The sequence below is a fragment of the Carex rostrata genome, chromosome 24, assembly GCF_964058835.1.
Source record: "Carex rostrata chromosome 24, lpCarRost1.2, whole genome shotgun sequence".
NCBI classification, from domain to species: Eukaryota; Viridiplantae; Streptophyta; class Magnoliopsida; order Poales; family Cyperaceae; genus Carex; species Carex rostrata.
In genome coordinates, this window is record NC_135941.1 from 1,455,466 (window position 1) to 1,478,550 (window position 23,085).

Below are 23,085 nucleotides of genomic sequence, written 5' to 3' on the forward strand. Positions count from 1 at the left end.
TACTTTATGCTATATATATATTATCTATAGGAAACCATCATATTCACCAATAAGCACATTCATAGCTTTGTTTTTTTATTAAGATAAAAGTACATAGTACAAAATTTTACTAAGAATTAACATTAGTAGGTACTTAGTACTTTCTAAACCAGGTATAGCATGTTCTAATAAAAAAGAATGTTAATGAGAGTCCTTTAATTGGAGATCATACGGTGCAGAATTAAGCGTGTGAAATACATATGCTATTTTGGTCTATATTAAAGCAAGCGTAAGTAGATTTGTTGATAGATTGGATGAGTGAGGTTGAAAGCTTGACAGAGCCATTATGCATGCATGCATCCATCCATTAATCTACTAATTTATTAATTAGAATAAGAACTAGTATTTGATCTAGTGGTAAAGGCACATAGTCTCTATGTGAGAGGTCATGGGTTCGAAATCCAGATGAGGGAAATTCTTTGTTGTATTACAAGAGTATTAAATAGTTGGGTGACTTGACCAACCTTTAAAATTCATTGGTTCATCCATCTATAATTTGAACGGTTATAATTAATGTATAGAGAGTATTTAATTTTGAAATAATATAACTCATACTTTAATTAATTATAACATAAATGAATGGACGGATGAACCTTCTTGAGAGGAATTTCTTGTCCATCTAGAGGCAAGAGATTCGGTTCAAAGAGAGAAATATTCCATAGTCTGTTAAAAACAGACATGTAAGGTTTTGTCATTTTAATTTATATTTTAGAATTTTACATTCTTATTTATTGTTTATATTCGCATATCTTGTAGTAACAGCTGTTAACTATCCGTTTCGAATATTTATAAACCTGTATTCATCCATATTTGTTCTTTATCCAAATTTCTATAGGAGAAAATTTGGTTCTAATTTTGACTAATTATAAATTTATTATATGTTTCTATTTGCTCGATAATTTATTAAAAAGAAATAACTTTAGTATTGTCTATGCTAAATCTGTTTAGGTTGTATTGCAGATTCATGATACCACACAAAAGCCCAAATAACATTTGGGCCACAACATAAGCCCAAATAACATAAACCTCCCTCATTCCGAATTCTGCTTTTTACTAATTTTGAGAAATTGAACAATTGGCGCAAGTTGACAATTTTACAAATAAAAGAAGAATTTTGAAACTCATGAAGAAACTAATAGAAAAAAGGATAATCCTTTATGTCCATCCAAGTTATTTTCTTCCAAAAAAGGTGAAAAATATATAAAAGTTAACCTCACAAAGTTTTGACCTTATGCTTCGGTCTCAAGAGCAACACTTTTCGGAAATTGTCAAAGCCTGGCAACTCAACACATGCTTCTTTAATAGGCCTTCAAAATATATATATATATATATATATATATATATATATATATTTCTATTTGTCCTTGTAACCGGCAGTGTTGTTAAAAATGCCAGTGATGGCCGATTCATTGGTGATGGTGGTCCAACCGTCACGCATATCTTTAACGGAGACATGTTTGCGGTGGAAAACGTTTAATCGGCAGTTTTTTCCGATTAATTGGCCGATTATTCTCATTTATTCCCGTTTATTCCAATTTATTTTAGTAATTTTTTTTCACATTGACCTTTTTTTATGTGATAGTATGTGATAATAAGTTTTATAAATTGTGTTGCAGTTTTGTTTGTGCTTGAATATACATTCAATATTTTTTTATATATGTTTTTTCTTCTTACTTACTTTAAAATTGATTAAGTCTTCTTCTATTTATTTATCATATATTTTTCTTACTAATTACTGATATAATTTTTTCAATTAGTACGACATATTCATTTATGAAACTAAGTTGTTATTATAAACTAAATTTAGTGATTTTATGTTATAATGTTTCATTTCTTTCAATAATATATTATTAGTATTTGAAAAAAAGTTTAACTCTTGAATTCATTTTTTTCATTAAATAAATGTGTTACTGGCACATGTAAAGTGCTTATGCGTTAAAAAAATAAGTGTAGTGTCATGTTATAATAATGAAATTAAGTTAAATTAAATTTATTTGATAAGTTTAATGAGTTAAATAAATTATTTTTAATAAATTATGATATATATACATAAATTTAATAAAAACGTTAAATTGTTCGTATGATTCTGATTAATCACTTGGCGGTACTCCATCTGTTCGACGACTGCATACTGTTATTTACAACACTGGTAACCGGTAGAGCCCACATGCTTCTTGCAGTTTTATGGAATATTTAGTCGGAAAGAAATAGAAAAACTTTTAAGGAGGTTCTGGTTTTGACAAGCTTATGATTTATAACTCAAGCTAATTTTTTTAGGGTAAAAACTCAACCTGTATTTACTAATATTTTAATTTATTTTATTTTATTGATTTGTTTTGTTTAATTTTGAAACCCAAGACAGATTGAAAATAAAAACAAAATTATCATAATTTCTAGCTGAGCCTATCTCGTTTACCAATATCAACTCGATCGAAACAAAATTAACAACCAACTACCAGTTCCTGGCATTAAATATTATTATTATACATCTTAAATGTTTGCAATTATAATATTATTATATTAGTAGGTTTGCCTGTTTGGTCATAGCATTAATGTAAGCAATGATGACACGTTGCTTGCATCATAGACCGTTCCGTTCTTCTAGGTTGCTGACACCTTGCAAATATAGAACTATACTTATGTTCGATTTATACTAAAATCTCTATATAATAATATAGGAAAAATAAAGTAGTACCAAAACAAATATAGACGAAAAAGAAAACAAAATGTCACTGTGTATACCTAAATGCAAGTATTCATTACCCTCGAAAACTGACCTTTTTTTAAAAAAATTAATAAACATTTTTTAAAAATAATAATAAATGGTAAAATAGATACTTTATAATATATAATGTCTTTTAATAGAAACAAAAAAGAAGAAGATAAAATTGTGAGTTTTTTAAATTTAGAAGGATAAAAATGATAATTATGAATTTTAGAAGAGGAAATACGTAATTTCAAAATTTTGAACTTTTTGAGAGGTATACACGAAATTCCCCTTTTTGCTGCTTGCCGCTTTAGATGATATAAGTTTAATTTTCCACCTTCAAATGAAGAAAAATAAAGTACCAGAACCTAATTCATATCAATAACATGAAAGATAACAGAAGATCGAGAACTGGCAATTCTCTCTGCAATTCTTCCAAAAAATAATTATAAAACCAATATATACAAACATTCAGTAGTCACCTCTAGCAAAATGCTACCACTTGAAAAAAAATATATTACAACCTAGCCACCACTACCCCAAATAATCTATCAGGATCTATGTATATCACAAGGTAAATAACTTGCATTTGCTGTGTATCCAAATGACTAACCAGAACTTGTATTCAAATTTGACACGAAAGACTGAGAAATCGCTTGGTAAAGTTGTTCTTCATCAAAAGGCTTAGAGATGTATCCATCCATCCCCCATTTGATGCATTCTTCACTGGTTGCTTGTATGACATCAGCTGTCATGGCCAGCACTGGTAAGTGCCACCTGGACCAATTAGAAGGTTCCGGTGTACTATTAAGTTTCTTCTTTGCGTTGCTTTCCATGAGACGGATCTGTCTCGTGGCCTCAAACCTGACAAAATCAATAGATGATTGATGATTAACAAGAGAACATTGTAGATTAAAATTGAAACAATGAATTTAGCATACATTTGAACTGTGAATATGCATCCCAAATGCACTGTGTTGGTTTTCTTAAATATCTTACTTGATCAATACATACATCTCCGGTGTCATATAATATATACAAGAGCAAATCAATTCAATTAGATGGTTTCATACAAAATCATTCGCTTTCAGAGGTTTATTAAAAAGCCAGCACAAGGTTTTCATTTAATCATATCATTTATATTTTTCACCTAAGCATATATTATAAACATGTTGTATTGATATATCATTGACTAAATTTTACATTTTATATAGGTAGAAAATCACTACTTTTGAATGGTCTAGAATATTTAGATCAAGTAATTTTCTACCTATCTAAAAAGCTAGTAAAAAAGTTCTAAAAAATGAAAATTTTGATCTACAAATACATTTTTCATATGAAGATCATGTTGAACAATTCATATCAATTGCCTGGACTTTGAAAATGGAGATATTGATCCATCGTATGAAAAAGATTTATAATAATATTAGGAGGAGAATTACGTACCCATCCATTTCAGGCATTTGTATGTCCATAAAACAGGCGTCAAAATCATGGGGCGGTCTGAGAAGCGTAAGTGCATCCCTACCCCTCTCAACACATTCCACTTTTGCCCCATACTTTCTCAAAATTCCAGCTGCAACCCTGAGATTCACCTTATTATCATCCACTATTAAAATCCTCTTTCCCTCCAACAACCTGCATAACGCAGAACCCGACCCGTTTTCCATCTCTCTACCGCTTAAACTCCTATAATCCTCAAGCCCTAATACATTTTGGAGGCATGCTGCTAGTGTGCTTGCTCTCAGAGGCTTACTTATCACCATATTAAAATACATGTCAAATTTAGTCTGATTCAGTTCAGATGTCGCTAGCAGGATTGTTTTTGGTACTTCACTTATCAGCCCCTTCTGTTTTAATTCTTTTAACTGGTCAAATAAGGTGGCATCTGTTACTGGATTCCATGAGTCCCTCTCGAGTAGAAGTACTTGCAGTCGTTTCCTGAGCATAAAGAAAAAAGTAAGATGCATAATTTAGCACAAAAACCAGGTGGTATGTAATCCAAGAGTAGGGCTAAAATGCCTCATTGTTTTCATGCCCCACATCCTTATCTCCGTTTTCAAAGCCTAAACAGTCAATCCGAACTGCTTAACATCATCTCAAAATTAAAATATACTCAAAGACCAAATTTTATAATTTTTGAAAATTTTTTACTATTTTTTAAATAGGTACAAAATCACTGTTTTTCAGAAGATTCTGGACCATCCAAAAACAGTGATTTTGTACCTATTTAATAAATAGTAAAATAATTCCAAAATTATAAAATTTGGTCTCAAGGAACATTTTAATATGGATGTCAAGTTGAGTGGTTTCAGATCGACTATTTGGACTTTGAATAAGAAGATAAGGATGCGCATACTCATAATCTAAATTGAAGGTATAAAATGTTAATTACCTAGTTCTTATGCCATTTTGACCTGAAATGGCATGAAGCGCCATTCTGATATTACTCGCCACATCAGCATGGATTCCCAATCTTTTCAAATGGTACACTGTTACAGCACTCCTAACCGGCCTCCCATCTACCAAAAACGCATTTATGCCTCGAAAATCATCCGGTAAACTCTCGATCAGAGCTCTGTTGACATCACCAAAATTACAGTTTTGACCCTGCCGAAACGTGGCCGTAAAAATAAAAGTACTCCCCACATGAGGCCTGCTCACAAAGCTTATCTGGCCACCCATGAATTCTACCAAACACTTGCTTATGCTTAATCCAATACCGGTCCCACCATACATTCGTGAAGTTGAACTGTCAACTTGCATGAAAGGTGCAAAAACACGGTCTTGAGCATGCAATGGTATACCAATGCCGGTGTCCTCTACACTTACCATGAGAGAAGTTTTCTCGGAATTCCACTTACATGCATGTTCACTTGCATGCAAGTCAGAATACGGTTTGTTCAGGAGTAACTTGAAGTTCTCCCAGCTGTTTGTACGATCAGCGGCTTCAAATCCACTAAGAGTGTTTGGAGTGTAATTATAAGTATCACCTAGCATCTTTTCTTCTTCACTTAAGCCTGTGTGCTGGTATGAATTGTCGGCGAGATGCACTTGCACAAATATATGGCCCCTTTTCGTAAACTACAAAAGACAGGGGTTTAGAAACAAAAATGAAAAATAAATTGAATAAACCAACACAAGGTGCATTAAATAGTTACCTTTACAGAATTGCCCACCAAATTTGTAATTATTTGGCGAAACCTTCCGGGATCACCAATGACAATTTGAGGAACATCATCTGATACAAACGCTGCAAGCTATATTTCCAAAGAACCCACATATTTTATTAAAATAAAAAAAATCAACAAATATTAAGAACAAAATTTGCAATGATATCTTCCATCTTTACCTCAATGCAATTTTCTCTTGATTTTGAAGAGAACAGAGAAACAACATCATCTAACAAGAATCGCAGATCAAATGGCACGGCCTCAAGCTCTAATTTTCCAGACTCAATTTTTTCGCGGTCGAGAACTTCATTAATCAAACTAACAAGGGCCTTTCCGCAAACTCGTGCAGTCTGAGCACAGTCTTTCTGAGCCAAATTTAAATCTGTATCCATAAGCAAATCTAGCATTCCTGCCACATTTCAAAATAATATGACCTTAAGCGAGTTCACCAAACTACATATCATTATTCTGTACATGATAGATTAGAAAGAGGATCGTACCAAGAACTCCATTCATGGGTGTTCTTATCTCATGAGATACAGTTGCAAGGAACTGCAGTTACAAGCAAGACAGCATGTTAAGACATGAAACCACTATATTTAATTCTTTAATTTAGCTTTAAGTGACATAATACTTCGACTTATTTAAGGTAAAGAGACCTGAGATTTGGCAACATCAGCAGCCTCTGCTTGAACCTTCAACTCTTCCATTTTTCGGCAATCCTCTTTGACACTGTCATACCTACTCCAGGCGGCGAACAGTATGTAACCAGCAAGCATACATATCACAAATACACCTGACGGGGTTGTTATTGCCGAGAGTGGAATTGGTACCTTTTGCCGATACCTGATATTAATTATATTACATGAAAAGACAATTCCATAAATTAAACTAGCTGGATGTAATGATATGTGAGTGAGACTATGGTACTATGCATAGCGCATATTGGTCCGTACTATGGATCAAAGTCAAACAGTCGATCTAAACTGTTGAACATGAGATCCATATCAAAACCACTTTAGAACTTAGTCTAAAAATTCTAAACAATTCAAAAACAGTGATCATCTACATATCCAAAAAGAATAGTAAAAAAATTCTAAATATTGTAAAACATAGTATGCAAATACATTTTCATATAAAGATTATGCTGAATGTTTTAGATCAACTATTCAGACTTTTGAAATTGAAGATATTGATCCATAGTACAGACCAATCTGCGGTATGCATAGTAGCATAGCCTCACTCGGATGTTATCGTATATAATGGTATGATGCCAAAGAATTATTAGCAAAAGAGTGTTTACCGGCATTTCATCTCATGTTTCCGGAAGGGGTCACCAAAATCAAGAAGACTGACATGAGATGGTGATTGATAGTTGTTGGTGCTTTGAGGACCGTACATAATCAACGGCTCAGATGCATTTGTGACATCATAAACATTAACCACAATATCCTGATTTCCTGCCAGTTGTCGAAGCAAGTTCTCTACTAGCGACTCCACATCAAATGCTCCACCAAGATACCTATAGAGGTAATATTATATTGTAATCAAACTAGTAGGTGATCTAATGGAGATTAAACCTAATTGGTTGCCTGTAAGATGGTTTAGTATCAAATTTATAAAAGGGACCGAACAATATGTAAATTTAGTAGTTTATGTTTTTTAAGTTCAATGGTACGTCTTATTATTATATATCTAGGGCTTAATTCCACACAGCTTGAACAACAACAAAAAAAAAAAAATTAGATGATCCAAAACCAATCTAACTGATTCCCAGTACATATAATAAATGAATGAATTGGTACTTTTCCACTTGAAATTGCTATAATGTAGAACTTGATTTACCCAACAGTTGCTTCAATTCGTTGCTCCAATGTAGCATCTTTAGGAAGACCACAACGGTACACGGGAAATGTCAGAACTACCCCTAAGTGGTTTGACCCAAGAAGCCTAAATGGATTCGTGAGCACTGCTTTACCAGTAGCTCTTGCTTTTAATATATTTTCATGATCCTCCTGTAATAAAACCCACCATTAGCATATATACCTCATTAGTTTTCACCATATAAATAACTTGAGAAATGAAAAATAATGCTTACCTCTCCAGACATCATATCAAGGGCTTCAATGTATGAAACTGTCTCCTGAGAGTAAATTACAGGGGCATATTCGTCTTTCTCCGGAGAGGTAACCCCTTCAAAGGTCTTGATAGTCCATCCCTGCTGCCTCTCAAATGCCTCTCTTTCGGACCGAAGTACCCTTTGTGCGTAAGCCACTCCATTTAGAAGCGGCCGTTCTAAGGCTGTTTTTGCTGTATAATATGCAAATGTATCCTGAAAAAGGATAGATTCAAATATCAAAAAGCTACCCAACTTACTTGTGAAACTTTATCTGAGAGAAATACAGGGTAATATTCAAACAAATTGCAGAACTTTATACCCAGGTTGATCTTGAAATTTGATCGGAAAGAATTTTCAGAGAAATGCAGGGATATATTCAAACTTATTTCATGAAATTTAGGTACCTGGTCAATAGCAGAGGGATGCTTCTCATAGTGAAAAGTAGAGATTAGAATGGCAAGTGCTTGAAAATGGTTGACACTAACAGCAAACTGATCCTGCAGCATTCGGGCCCGCTCATCACACATGCTGACAAGGCTCTCTTCTGCCTTTTGCATGCTCTCTCCTCTAATGTACAAATGCAACCCCACCCATATCAAACCTGATATTAAAACCCACATCACTACCATGGCTGTTCTATTCAACCACCACCTTTTCTTCCTCTTAACTACCCCTTCTCTCCCAACAGCACCCATTCCTTTGCTCTCTCTCCCTCTCTCTTTCTTTCTCTCTCTCTCTTTTTCTTCTTCTTTTCGTTTGTTTATTTTTGTTTCTAATTTGAAGTGATCTCAGCGGGGGAAGAGAAATGGGGAAGGGATGGGGTGTTATTGTGAGGTCCCAAGGGCATCATTTGTTTCGTAGGTTTCTGTGAAAGGAGCGGAAGGATTAAAGAAAAAGGAGAGACAGAGAGTAGTAGTGTTACTGATCGGTTTTGAAGCGCGTGGCTTAGACCTTAAAAGCACCACCATTCTCTCGCTCTCTCAGGCTCAGCTCCCAAATTTAATCACACAAATATAATTAATTCTCACATTTCCCCAAAAAGGTGAAACCTTTAAGCCCGGCCCATTACTACCAAACTCTCTCTCTCTCCGACTCTCTCACAGAGGTGGATTAATTAAATTTCATTAAAAAAAAGAGAGAGATTAATTTGCCAGCTGGTGTTTAATTGTTAAGTCTTTTAAACAAGAGAGAGAGAGAGAGAGAGAGAGAGAGAGAGAGAGATATTAATGTAGTATAACAGAAATGGATTTTCTTTGATTTTGTCGAAGATACGATGCAATTAAGGAAAGAAGCCCCAGAACCAGAAACCAAACAAACAAACCAGGTGTTAAAAACACAGAAAGTATCCCCCACAAAAACCCACACTAATTAATTAATGAATAAAATACTAGGAAAAGTTAGTAACTACTAACTACTCCTTGTCGCCTTTTTTCCCTCCCAAGTCCCAACGTTACCTTAATCTCAAACTAAATCCGGGATTTAAACCCAAAAAATAGGCGCTCTTGATGATAGATACTCTTTGACTTAGAGAATCTCAGCTGCAAACCTCTCGTCTTGCTCGCCCCCGCTCTTCACAGGATGAAATGAATTCTTGTCGAGAAATTGGAAAGCTGGTTAATGGCGGGAGAAAATTTGAGAGAGAGAGAGTAATTAAGCCGTACAAATCTCTAGGATAGTGACAGCTACTGACAATGTGGGGATGGGATAAAGAAGAAGAACTGAGGAAGAAGCTTTGGACTAGTGGTTTCAGTGGCCAAGGTGTCTATAATGGTTGAGGCTGAATCATATCACCTGAGGTAACAGAATATTTCTGTTTGAATCCGGACCGTCCGATTAGAATCAGCACGAATATTAAAGTGGATCCAGCTTTTCACCTCCGGTCGGATTGGTCCGGATCTAAACATAAATATTATGTTACCTTAGAAGATTTGGAGTCGACAACAGGCTCTGTAGTCTGTCCTGCATGTGGGTCCCACAGGGTTTGCATGTGATGTGATGAATTAAAAGCTTTATCTGTTAATAAATTAATAATATTCTTTCTTTCTGCAATATATATATCATGATATTATAATTGTTTCGAGTGAAAAAGTTCTGATAATTGGACAAGGATGCTTTTTTTTTTTTCTCAAAAAAGAGAGAGACGTGTAGAGGACTAGGAGGATCCGAGGAGTGTGGTGCAGAGATTCTTAATATTTGTCAGAACTCTAAAAAGAATGAAAAGAATATGAGTTCCCTCCTGCATTTTGTTATTATATCTCTTACTCATAAATACATTGAATAAACATGTATTTTAAAAAAAAAATGTTTGTTTGGTGTTTAGTTGAGTTAGAATATCTATAATATAGAGTCAAACTTGTTTGTCTTGTTAAAATAAACTATTCTCACTAAAAAGTTGAAACAAACTATTATAATAAGACAAACATCAATTTTGTTATTCCAGTTATTCTAATATTGCAACCAAATATACCTGAAACTAAAACAATAATTATTGGAGGAATTTCATGTATATTATGTACGTATCATACGTATCTGTCCTATAAATTTTATAATACCTTATATACCCTTCAAATTTTTACAACTTTACTCAATTTATTGATTTTTCTATTAAAACATGTTTTAAATTTATAAAGTGCGTATTTTACCCTTTTGATTAAAAAAATAAAATATGTAATATACATAAGAAAATGTTTTGTCTTCTTAATGATCCATTTTCAAGAACAAATAGTTTATTTTTCTAATTGTGATGCATCCACATTGACATTTAGGTATATGCATGTATGTGTCACAAGTACGAAAATAAATCATTTGCTCCTAAAACAAATCAATTAGAATACTAAATATTTCCGAAAGCAAATCTATTTTTTATTTTTAAAAATGCTCCGACCACCAAAATTTTTTATGGTGGTGGCTTATTTTAATATGTTTTTATTTTGAGGATATGTTGTTAATTTTTTCCATTGTTTTATGTTATATATTGTTTATTTGTTATTCCTTTCAAAACCGTCCAAAATTCTAGCAATTCTGAAGGGAATAGGGGGAGCAGATCACCTGCCCCCCGGGGTGCAGGATTTTCCTGCCCCCTCAGTCACTGTGGGGTGGGGTCGGGTTTAAGGTGGGTGGGGCCGGATTTAGGGTTTGGGATGGGTGGGGCCCACTAACAGTGACTCTGGGGGCAGGAGATTCGATCCCGGGAATAGGACCGCCAAAATTTTTGAAGGTTGAGACATTTTCAAAAAAAAAAAAAAAATGGAGGGCCTCGTGGAATTTTTAATTTTTTGGAGGATATTTAAAAAAATCGGATAGATTGGTGGTATTTGAAATTTTGATTCTAGTCCAAAATTGAGGTAATGCAGAGGATATTCCAAATTCAGGATAGATAGTGGGGTTAAGTTAATAGAACCTCAAATTGAATTAGCATACAGTGTCCTTGCAGTACCAGCTGTACCCTGGCGTAAGCTACTTAGCTTGAAAGTTGAAACAGGAGCAGAGGTCAAGAAAGTAAAGAAAGGTGCAGAGTCAAAGGCTATGGATATATGTAGCGACAACTTTAAATGAGCATCTCAGCAGCCTTTTCGTACCTGTACGCTTTCTACTCTACTCTAGTATTAGTATTGTGACGTTGATTCTGTAGACGCTCCTCCTACCTATTCAGAATCTTCATTATTACGTATTTACGTTCGCTTCCCTATAGGCTATAGCTAATGCAATCTAGTATAAAATATTCCATAGTAAATTCAAAAAAAAAGGAACACAGTATCAAATATCAAAATACAGCATTAAATGCAATTTATAGGAATAGAGAATACAGATTAATAAATAAATAGAATATATGTATTTTTTTTCCCAATGTGAATAGAGAAAAATAATTCAATTAAAAATGTTTTTTGTTATTTATTTATGTGTACAACTTAACGAGTAATATTAATATTATTGGTGCCGAAATTTTTAAAAATACCATTTTTGGAAAATTAATAAACCAAAACACCATTTTCGGAATTTTTTATTAAAAACAGCATGGCCGCTTCTGTGGAAAGCGGCCACATACAATCGGGCAGCTTTGGAGGGCAGTGGCCACTGGAAAACAGAAATTTTGCTTTTTTGCTTTTTTTTTTTCTTTTTTTTTGGAAAACAGAATTTTTCTTTTTATTTTTATTTTTTGTATTAAAATATTAGAAGTGTTGAATATATTTCTTTGAATATAGATGGAATGCAATATAATTTGATTTATTAGAAAGACTGCAACAAATAACCCGGATCAATATTTTTCAGGCCGGATTTTTCGCGGTTGTAAGAAAAATTAATATATTTCTTTATGTGTTATTGGAAAAAAATAAAAATGTTTAGATTCTGAGTTATTGATCCCGGTTCAAAAGTCACTTCTAGATAATTCAGAAAATATTGTGATCTTTCTAATACATTTAATTTATAAAAAATTATATCTATTTTGAGAATTATTTTTTAAAAACAATCATTAAATAAATTAAAGTTTTTATTTTTTTTTCAAAAATAGATACAACTTTTTATAAATTAGAGAACTGATATTCAATTTGAAATTTTATATTTTAATGACAGTCATTGAGGAATCAGAACATCTACATACTTGTGATAAAAATGAAGATAAGATATTAAGAAGAGAAAGAAAAACAAATTACTCTCTTAAAAAAAACCTGCTACCTTAGAATATGGAATCGGTTGGCGATTTCACGCTCAATGGAGAAGTATAGATTTAGAAATGCTCCCATTTATTTAGATTCAACACGAAAACATTATGGTGACGATAATAGCTTTTATTGGCCCCAACAAGACCATAACTAATTTCTAATTTCACAAATTTACAACACATGTATCCCTAAACCAGAGGTAGAGAATAAAAAAAATTGAAATTGGGGGATCGAATAAGCAAGTGTTTTATGATATTTTTTTATGAGGACGAATAGTATTAATCATTGGTTATTTTTTAAAATGAAACTAATAGAAAAATCGGAATGGTACCCCTCTATTAATTAGATCCAGAAAAATAAACTTTCGATGATAGAAAAAAAAAATGGTTCGTGCTACTTCTGTACTCATTTTAAAAAAATATGAACAGTTATCATATATATAGGTGTACTGGCTGTCCTTTGTTTTTCCTTTTATTTGTTTATACAAAAGATTGACAAATGAAATTTATTATAAGGTACAATAGTAGGAAGTTGTACAATTTAACGGATTATTAAAATTGGGGATTCTTTTTTTTTTTTTGCTAATTGCTTATTTGAAGGAATTCAAATGGTCAAGTATGTAGCGAATAACGATTAAACAGAAAAGGATATAGTAGGGATTATTTTTAAACGGAGCCAATCTGATTCCTGCTTATGATATAGGGAGTTCTTTAATATTAGTGCGGATTTAATCTGCACGAATCTTAAAACAGATCGGATGGTCAAGATTCATTAACTCAAAATATTCTCTTTTGAGTTAATGCAGAGATACGAATTCGTTATTTGTTTGGTTCTGCCGTCCGACGAATTCGCATCCTCTGAGATATCTCTTATTTTGCGTGACTTTTTGGAAAATCTCAATCATTACAATACGTTCTGTGCGAATCTCAAAGCTCAAATAATTCTGGCCCCCTACGCCACCCCCGAATAGGCACCAGACACGTCGGTCACGCAAAATATGAGATATCTCAGAGGATACGCACTCCCGTGTCCCGTCCAACGCCGATTCCTGTATTTTCCTATTACTTGTTCTGTGTGGGAAACCGTGTTGCTTAGCATATATTATATCGAACTAAGTCTAAGAATAAACTGCACTGCAGGATCTCCATCATCTTGCAGAGCCACATGCGGTCCCCGCAAATATAAAACAGGAGAGATTGATAACCGTTAGATCGAATATCATGCGGTGTTGTAAAAGAATGTAGTTTGTTTTCTAGCTTAATTAAAGCTTACATAAAGAGGGAAGAAACTTCCGCCGCTTATCACAGATCTAACGGTCTCAAAAAAATTTGAATTTGTTTTTTCAGGAATTCGTTTTTACTGTTCAAGACCATTTTGGTATGAAATCTTAAAAAATATTCTCCATTATTAGCGTATAAGATAATATGATTTTTAGTCAAGCGGATCTAAGATTTATTAACTATTTGATTTGGTATTGTGCTGAAAATGTTTTTTGATTGGACCATTCCACACACATGTTTGCAAATTTTTTTTTACTTTTTTCTAATTAATTTGTAGTTTAACCTTTTAAAAATCTGACATAAATGGACAAACTCATCCTTTTTCAAATTGAAATTAAAGCTCATCTTTCTATTTTCAATATTAGCTATTTATCCGGTGTCTCAAGCATTTACTACTTTTTTAGCGAAGCTAGCTTAAAATTTATCGGATTAGCTTTTAAACGATGAATTTAAATTGTTGAAACTAGTCCACTTTATGAATGATGATGCATATACATGCAAAATTTTAAAATTTTCGAATTTAATTTAGTAGAAAGTTAAGCGGTAAAAAAAAAATGCAAAATGAATATATTAAATTAACTTGTAGAATTTCATTATTTTTTTACTGCTTGACTTGATTAAAAACAAAAAAATTAATTTTAAAATTTTGCATGTGCAAAGCTCGTAAAGTAAATTGATTTTTTTAGTGCTTTGAATTTGTCGTTTGAAACTAATCGGACAGATTTTGAAATTATGCTCAACAAACTCTCTTGATGAATATAACACAAACACTACTCCTAATTTTTCTCTATAACACAAGATTAAAAAGTTACTTTTAGTGACTAACAAAATTTGTTCCTTAAAAAGATATAATTACCGCTAGAAAATTGACCTACTGCAATCGCAGAGCGCTTACATGTAAAGAGAAAAAAAGAATGCAAAGATTTCAGCCAAATGCTAATACATATAGTTTACTAAAGCACACGATGCTACTTTTACGCATGATTAATGATTGCTGGTAAATATAATAAAATAAAAACTCATGATTACGCATGATTAGTTATTCAATATTCACACTAATATAATAAAATAAAAACTCTAACCACTATATTACAAGCAAATATACAATATTTTATATTTTATGAGTGAGAAGGGCTATATAAAAACTAAAAAGTAAAAGTGAAAAAAAATTCAATTAAATTTCAATATGCAAAATTAAAAATTACAAAGTATAAGAATGGTTTAGCTAACTATGATTAAGCTTTAGATCTGCCCTTTGTATTTCACCTCAGCTTTAAAATGTTAACAATAACAAAGTTTTGTGTTAGGAATGCATACCTTCTTGATTTGATGTCATTGGTTATTATTAAAAATGGCAACTAATGGAAAATCGGAATGGTACCCATCTATTTAAAATATTAAAACTTAAAAAAGTTTGTCAATTATTTCCTGGAGATATTCCATCAAGAAAATAAACTTAAACCTGTTAGTTTGTAATAATCTAGAAGTCAATAATACGATAAATTATCATAAAACTTTGTTCATGAATTGAATGTTTATTTATATATCATTTTGTTGTCTTGAGTATTATTGAATTTATGAATCATTTCGGGTTCATGACTGAAATTGTGAAACTCCATAATATAGATAATATATACTCTTAAAAGTCACTGACCAATGTAATTAGCAGGAACACTAATTACTGCGATAAGGTTAGCATGTGGATTAAAAGATGGTTAAGTTTTACAAACCACCTGACACGAGATGTCATTTTAATCACATAGATACATGTTCTAGGAACATGGTATTTGACAGATCCCGAATGAAACATTAAATATAATTGTGTTCGTGTCATTTATGTTTTCATTCAGTGTCAAGTTCTACAGTATGAGGTATTTATCGTTCCTACTAAGAAATATGTGTGTGTGAGTGTTATCTAATGCTGTCCGTAAAAAGCAGTCATAACGGTAGCATTTCCATATGTATAGCTTAGTTGAGGAAGTGATAGTCTGCCAATAATACTATTTGTCTCTCGTATCTCTATACGAGCTATAGCATCACTGGGTCCCTTGGTAGAGTTAGATTATCTGCATGCGGTATAATTACAAGAGTAATTATATTTGATAATCTACTCAAGATCAATAAAAGATATAGTTAGCAAGGATGACACACATCTACCTTGAAACTGATCTGATAGCTATGAGACAGAAGAACTGACACAAGTAAATTGTTTACTGGATCGTGATATTGTAGAGTACATCATCATCTGTGTAATTGGATGGTCATAGTGTATACTGCGAGATGCCTCCTATGATTATAGAAATTAAAACAGTTTTAACTCTATTCACCAACATAACACAGATCCTATTGGGTCACACCATATAGGAGCTATTCGGAGAATCTTACTGATTAATTATAAATTGATTATAATTAATATTAAGATAGTTATAATTAATTATACGTGTTATAATTAAATTATATTTGTCATGTTAAAAATGACAAAGCAAAAACTAATGGTTATAATTAGTTATACTTGGTATAATTAATTATAATTAATTGTACATCATTTAGAATGACAAACAGAAACACTAGTTAGTTTATAAACGTGTTTGACATGTTGTATAAAAATTACCAAACGAAAACCGTAGACGAATATAATTGTACATGACAATTATACATATTTGATTTGGATATTTACTATTCATAATGGGTTTGGGTTAATGGGTTTAGAATCCATTAAACTAATCTAACCAATATGAAGTTGCAAAATCCAAATTGAATACCTCTCCAAAACCGCCATTAAAGGGCATTTTGGTAATTTTGGGAACTTCAGGGGTATTTCGGTCCTTTTGTGGACCTCCTCTGATGCCTATAAATAGAGGGGCATAGGTGAAAGAGAAAACTCACTAATTCACGTGTTAATCTGATTACTTCGTTAATTGGAATTCTCTCTTTCTCTGTTTACGATTTTTCGGATTGGTGAATAGTTTTTTACCGAATTTAGCGGTATTTCAGATTTTGATAATCAGTGAATCTGATTGACCGAAAGTTCGGTGAATAGTGTTTTTGCAGAATTCTGCGGTTTATAGTATTTCTGGCAAAAGAAATAAACCGCTCTCTGGTTAGTCCTGGTGGATAACCAATAGAGGTATCACACGTGTGATACTCCAAGTTGATTCCTTCCCTGGTGTAGCTCTACTAGCTCGGTCTGCATTCCAACTATGATTTGGAAACAAGGTATAAACATGTTATATTAATCTATTTAATTGATAAATAGATTTAATGTTTTAGAAATCAATTATGGAGTAGATCTGTAAATAGGATTAAACGGATCTTCTTGATTCATTTAATCCGTAGCTTAAGGTAGATGTAAAAATTTTTGTTTTACTCTTTCCGCACCTTAAGCAAATAAATGGGTTTGAACCGTCAAAACCCCAACATACTTAATCAATGGGTTTGAACCGTCAAAACCCAACAAAACCGATAATAGAATATGGAGTTTGGCTAGTATAACATTAGTGTCATTTCAGCTTATATAATACTAACTCTAAAACCTATCAAATCAACTTTAAACGACTAATCTAAACCGTTCAAACCGATTTATATTATGAGTGATGCGTTTACATACAATTTTTTTATATTTTCGAGTTATTTTAGTATCAAATCAAGTGGTAAAAATATTAAAAAATTAATTTATTAAAATTAACTTAAAACTCACACATTTGACCGCTTGACTTAGTACTAAATAAATTCGAAAAGTTATAAATTTTGCATGTAAATCCACAACTAATGAAGTAGATCGGTTTGGATTCACCGTTTGAAGTCGATTTGATAGGTTTTAGAGTTAGTATTATATAGGTTGAAATGATACTGATGTTATGCTAGCTAAACTCTAAAATATGTCTAGTCATAAAAAAAATATATATATATATGAGTCGTAGCACCTAAGCCTTCTATGCTATCCATAGCACCCAAGTCTTACTCTCTCTCTCTCTATGTATATATATATATGGTTCATGCGACTTCTGTACTCATGTTTAAAAATATGAACAGTTATTCATATATAAGGTGTACCGGCTGTCCTTTGCTTTTCCTTTATTTATTTTTATAAAAGAGATTGACAAGTGAAATTTATGGCATGGTACTGTAATAGCAGGAAGTTGTACCATTTAACGGATGGTTAAAATTAGGTGAATTATTCTCTAAAAAGATTTACGGTGTAGTAGAACAGTAGATCTAGAGAAGTAACTGTTCCTCCTTAATTTTAGAATTTACTGAAAAAAAATAGATCTGGTTCATTTTTGCATCTCTGGAAATTAATTTGCTCTTCTCTGGACTCAGGAAATTTTATTTGAAACCAATTCCACCTCCTGCTTTTATTTGTTGTACATTTTCGATTTTCTTCAAGTGTTCTCTGATTTTTGATGAATTTTTGAGGAAGAAGATTGAGGTAATGCACAGGATATTCCAAATAGACATGATGTTTTATGAACCTAGAGGTTACATCGTGAGACCTGATTACCGGGTTCAAAAGAAGATAGCCTGATTGGTTGATAGAAGAGGATCCCATATGTCTGATTAAACGAGAGAGAAGGAGAACATTGAGTTCAAATATGAAATACATGAAATAACGCACCTGAAAAAAAGCATAACATGCCTCTGATTGAAATCCCACTTTAACCTTATCTTCATATATATATTGCTACTTAAAAAAAATAAAGGCCCGCTCGCCTAAACTAAAACCTAATTATTCTGTGACTCTCTCAGCACTCAAATTCTCTCGCTCCAGACAATGTGAGTCACTCTCTTCTCTCTTTCACTCTCAATGAACCACTGTAATTCGAAATCAGATTTATTATTCTTTCCTTTTGGACAAAACTTTATAAAACGGTATTAAATTTGACAACCACAAATAAAACTACTTGTGAAATCACGAGGTTCTCAGGAATATTTGATGTTTGATCTCATATTAAAAATAAATATAAGTCAAAGTTGTACAAATTATCAGAAAAATACAAAGCAAAAAAAAAAAATCCACAAGAAATTCATGAATCAGGTTAGAATCATATTTACAATTATAATTCAATTTTGAGAACCTCGTGATTTAGAATACATTTTTTTTAATTTAAAATTATAATTTTTTATTAGTACCTATTACCTAATTAGCTAATAGATTTAATAAGTTTTTCAAATCCAATTTCTGTCAATTTCTAACAGGAATTCTGCTTCCGCACTTGCATATGCATCCGGCTAGACATGAATAACGACAAGTGAAATATTCGGTATATTCCCCCTCAAGTTGGGGAGAGTGTAAGGCAGGGGAGAGGATTTTTTTGATAAACCATAATTAAGAAAATGTTTTTTACTGATCCAGCATGATTGTTTTTTTTTTTTCAAAAACCAAAAGGACCGGAGGAGCCCTCCGGTCTCACTTTTTCTTTCCTCAAGACCAGAGAAGCCCTCCGGTCTCTCTATTTTTATTTCAAAATTTTCTATTTTTATTTCAAAATTTAACGAAAGCCACAGAAGATCTCACTAATATCCCAACAAAATTTATTTTCAAGACCGGAGCCTTGGTCCGGTCCCATTTTTTTTTCTTTTACTTTTTTCACTTTTTTTTTTATAAAACAAAAATTTGTTTTTATTTTTTATTTTTTGTATTGAAATATTAGAAATATTGGATATATTTCTTTGAAAATAGATGAAATACAATATAATTTGATTTATTAGAAAGACTGTAACAAATAACCCGGATCAATATTTTTCAGGCCGGATTTTTCGCGGCTGTAAGAAAAATTAATATATTTCTTTATGTGTTATTGTAAAAAAATAAAAATGCTTAGATTCTGAGTTATTGATCCCGGTTCAAAAGTCACTTCTATGTAATCTAGAAAATATTGTAATCCTTCTAGGACATTTAATTTATGAAAAGTTCTATCTATTTTTGAAAAAAAAACAAAAACTTTAAGTTATTTAATAATTATTATTCAAAAAGAATTCTCAAAATAGATAGAACTTTTTATAAATTAAATGTCCTAGAAGGATCACAATATTTTCTAGATTACATAGAAGTGACTTTTGAACCGGGATCAATAACTCAGAATCTAAGCATTTTTATTTTTTTTCCAATAACACATAAAGAAATATATTAATTTTTCTTACAGCCGCGAAAAATCCGGCCTGAAAAATATTGATCCGGGTTATTTGTTACAGTCTTTCTAATAAATGAAATTATATTGTATTCCATCTATTTTCAAAGAAATATATCCAACATTTCTAATATTTCAATACAAAAAAATAAAAAATAAAAACAAATTTCTGTTTTATAAAAAAAAAAATGAAAAAAGTAAAAAAATAAAAAATAAAAAAATGGGACCGGACCAAGGCTCCGGTCTTGAAAATAAATTTTGTTGGGATAAAAAATAGAGATGCTACACAGATCGCCGCACGGAAAAAGTGGAAAAAATAAAAAAAAAATATATATATATTGAGACCGGATGGCTTCTCCGGTCTTGAGAAAAGGAAAAAAAGTGAGACCGGAGGAGCCCTCCGGTACTTCTGGTTTTTGAAAAAAAAAAAGCAATCATGCTGGATCAGTAAAAAACATTTTCCTAATTATGGTTTATCAAAAAAATCCCAGGGGAGAGGTTGACTAGGTTTGTTGATCCCAGCCGTTAATTCATGCGGGTAACAGCTCAGTGGCTCGGATGTTGTTGTTTTTTTTTTTTTTTTTTTCTTTTTGCTAATTGCTTATTGGAAGGTTTCCAAATTGTCAAGTATGTCGTGGGTAACGATTAAACAGATACAGATATAGTAGGCACAGTGACATGATTCGGGTATAATTCGCGTATAAAATATTTTTTTGACTTTTTCGAACCGAACTCTGAATAAAACACAAAAAAAACATATAATGCGTTTTATTTGTGAATAAAATGCGATCACGTATTATTTGCGAGAAAAACGCGAAAAAAATGTTAATTTGTTTTTGATTTTTTTTTTACTGGGGTTTCATTGGGGATTTTTTTTTTTACTTACTTATTGTACTCAATTATTTTCGAACTATACCCGAATTACAAATTTTTGAACTCGCCAAACAGAATCCGAACTTTTTGTTTGTCACTATAATAGTAGGTGTTCTTTGGTTGGTCTGCCGTTCCATGCCCATTCCTTTATTTTTCCTCCCCCAAAAAAAAAAAAAAAAAAAAAAAAAAAACTGGAGAGATTTATAACCGTTAGATCGAATATCATGCAGTGTTGTAAAAAAAAATGTTGTTTGTCTTTTAGCTTAATTAAAGCGTACATAAAGAGAGGAAAATCTTCCGCCGCGGGTCACAAATCCAACAGTCAATAATTAAAAAAAGGAAATTTATTTTGTAATATATAGCGTGCCACTAAACTAACGCTCGACTCTGACTTTTTCTTAGTTTAAATATTATCTGAGTCGTGACCCGTAAAATAATGGAAAATGAAGTTATTTCTTATTTATTTTACTCCAGAAATAATATGTTTGTGTCTTAATTAGTTAAGAGTATGGAAGTTAGAGCATCTTCATCTCAGCAACTCTAATTAATTTCTAAATAATTGTTAAGTATTAAATAGAAATTAAGTTAAGTATTAAATAGAAATTAAGTCCTTTTTCAATTTATAAATGTTCACATTTATGAAATTAAAATTAAAGTTTCTATTAAAATCACGTCAGCAATTAAAGACATTTTCTTACAAGAAGAAACTTTAGTCAATGATTTCGCCAACGTAGAGCAATGTTGTAAATAACGGTATGCGCTCGTTGGACGGGCAGAGTACCACTAAGCAATTAATCAGGAATAATTAGTTGATCAGTCGAAAAATCTATGATGATTTAATCACTGCCAACAACTAATCGACTGATTAATCGGCCTAAACGATTGTTTTTTACAACACTGGCGTGGAGTTTATAAATAATTTCTTAATAAGAAAATTTCCTGTATAGTTTATAAATAAAAAACTCTCATACATTCGTGAAATCAAAATAGAAACTGTCACATCATATTAGAAATTTTAATAATACAGAAATGAAAATGCTCTTAGACATCACACTTACCCAAAAGAAAATCGGTCTTTACTAATTTTAGCTTTCAAAAATACATTTCAACAAAACTACAAATTACAAAAAAAAGAATGAAAATAACAAACAGAGAAAAAAAAATGATTGAAAATCAAGCATAAATCAAATGAAAATATTCACACCATGAGGATCTTCATTCGAATTATGACAATGGCTTCTTCAACATCTTGAATGATTGGTTTTATAAGTTTGAGAACTCGATTAATGAGAAAGTATGATTAGTCCATCTCTCATTATTTTTCAAAAGCTCTTGACATCGATGTTCATTTGGAGTGTTATTGAAAAACATATTTTCTCCTTTTTTTTTTTGGATTGTGAACTTCAATATATTTTTTTTCTCTTTGCGGACATTAAATGTTTTAACCAATCATGAAAATTGGTGTCCTCTTGGAGTTCTAAATGTGATAGAAATTGCTGCACCATGACATTTTTCTTACTTTAAAATGTTTTTGACATATTAAATTACATTAGATTAAGATATGCAAAGATATCATTCAATTGCAATGCTTTTGGACAAAATAAAAGACAAATGGTGAATAGAACTCTTTAACAATTCATTGACCATTGATATTGTAAACAAATAACTAGAAACATTGAAGCGAGAATTTTGTTACAATCTCCATTCAATTCAGAATTCTATAAACAATAATTTACACAATATGTGACTAGACTTGAATATATTTTAATATGCATAAATATGCTAATTAAATTGTTTTGATCCAGATTTTTTGATGCAATGTTTAGATGATAAATGTGCAAATGCATAATAGAAGTAAAGAAATCTGTTGAATAATTTTATTATGCCGAAAAATTGTTTTTTTTTTTTAATTTGAAATTCGTTATAAATATTTTTATGGCAATATATATATATTTTAGGTGTCTTGATTTGCAATTTAAATATTATTTCAACATCATTGTCACAATTTATTAAGAATGATTGTTCATAAGTTTTCTTTCTCAAAATAATTTTCAGATTGAGGAGTGACAAGTTTCACACTAGTTAAGAGTTAACAAATATGTTGT

The 23,085-nt window shown here is 31.7% G+C and overlaps 1 protein-coding gene across 1 annotated transcript; it reads right to left on the reverse strand.

The window, feature by feature from the left end:
* Window positions 1–3,084: 3,084 nt before the first annotated feature.
* On the reverse strand, window positions 3,085–8,805 carry LOC144575711 (putative histidine kinase 6). Its single transcript, XM_078325949.1, has 11 exons — window positions 8,443–8,805; window positions 8,018–8,251; window positions 7,765–7,934; window positions 7,223–7,441; window positions 6,579–6,765; window positions 6,420–6,471; window positions 6,099–6,328; window positions 5,908–6,006; window positions 5,142–5,830; window positions 4,193–4,687; window positions 3,085–3,610 (listed from the first exon to the last, which is right to left on the reverse strand). The coding sequence occupies exons 1-11, from the start codon at window positions 8,731–8,733 to the stop codon at window positions 3,355–3,357; spliced, it is 2,922 nt and encodes a 973-aa protein (XP_078182075.1). The 5' UTR covers window positions 8,734–8,805; the 3' UTR covers window positions 3,085–3,354.
* Between the last annotated feature and the right edge of the window lie 14,280 nt (window positions 8,806–23,085).

Excerpts from the sequence above, each read along its gene's own strand:
- LOC144575711 (XM_078325949.1), bottom strand. The coding sequence starts at position 8,733 with ATGGGTGCTGTTGGGAGAGAAGGGGTAGTTAAGAGGAAGAAAAGGTGG. Across the intron at positions 8,252-8,442 it reads ATCCCTCTGCTATTGACCAG|GATACATTTGCATATTATAC; the intron begins GTACCTAAATTT and ends ATCCTTTTTCAG. Across the intron at positions 4,688-5,141 it reads CAAAATGGCATAAGAACTAG|GAAACGACTGCAAGTACTTC; the intron begins GTAATTAACATT and ends CTTTATGCTCAG.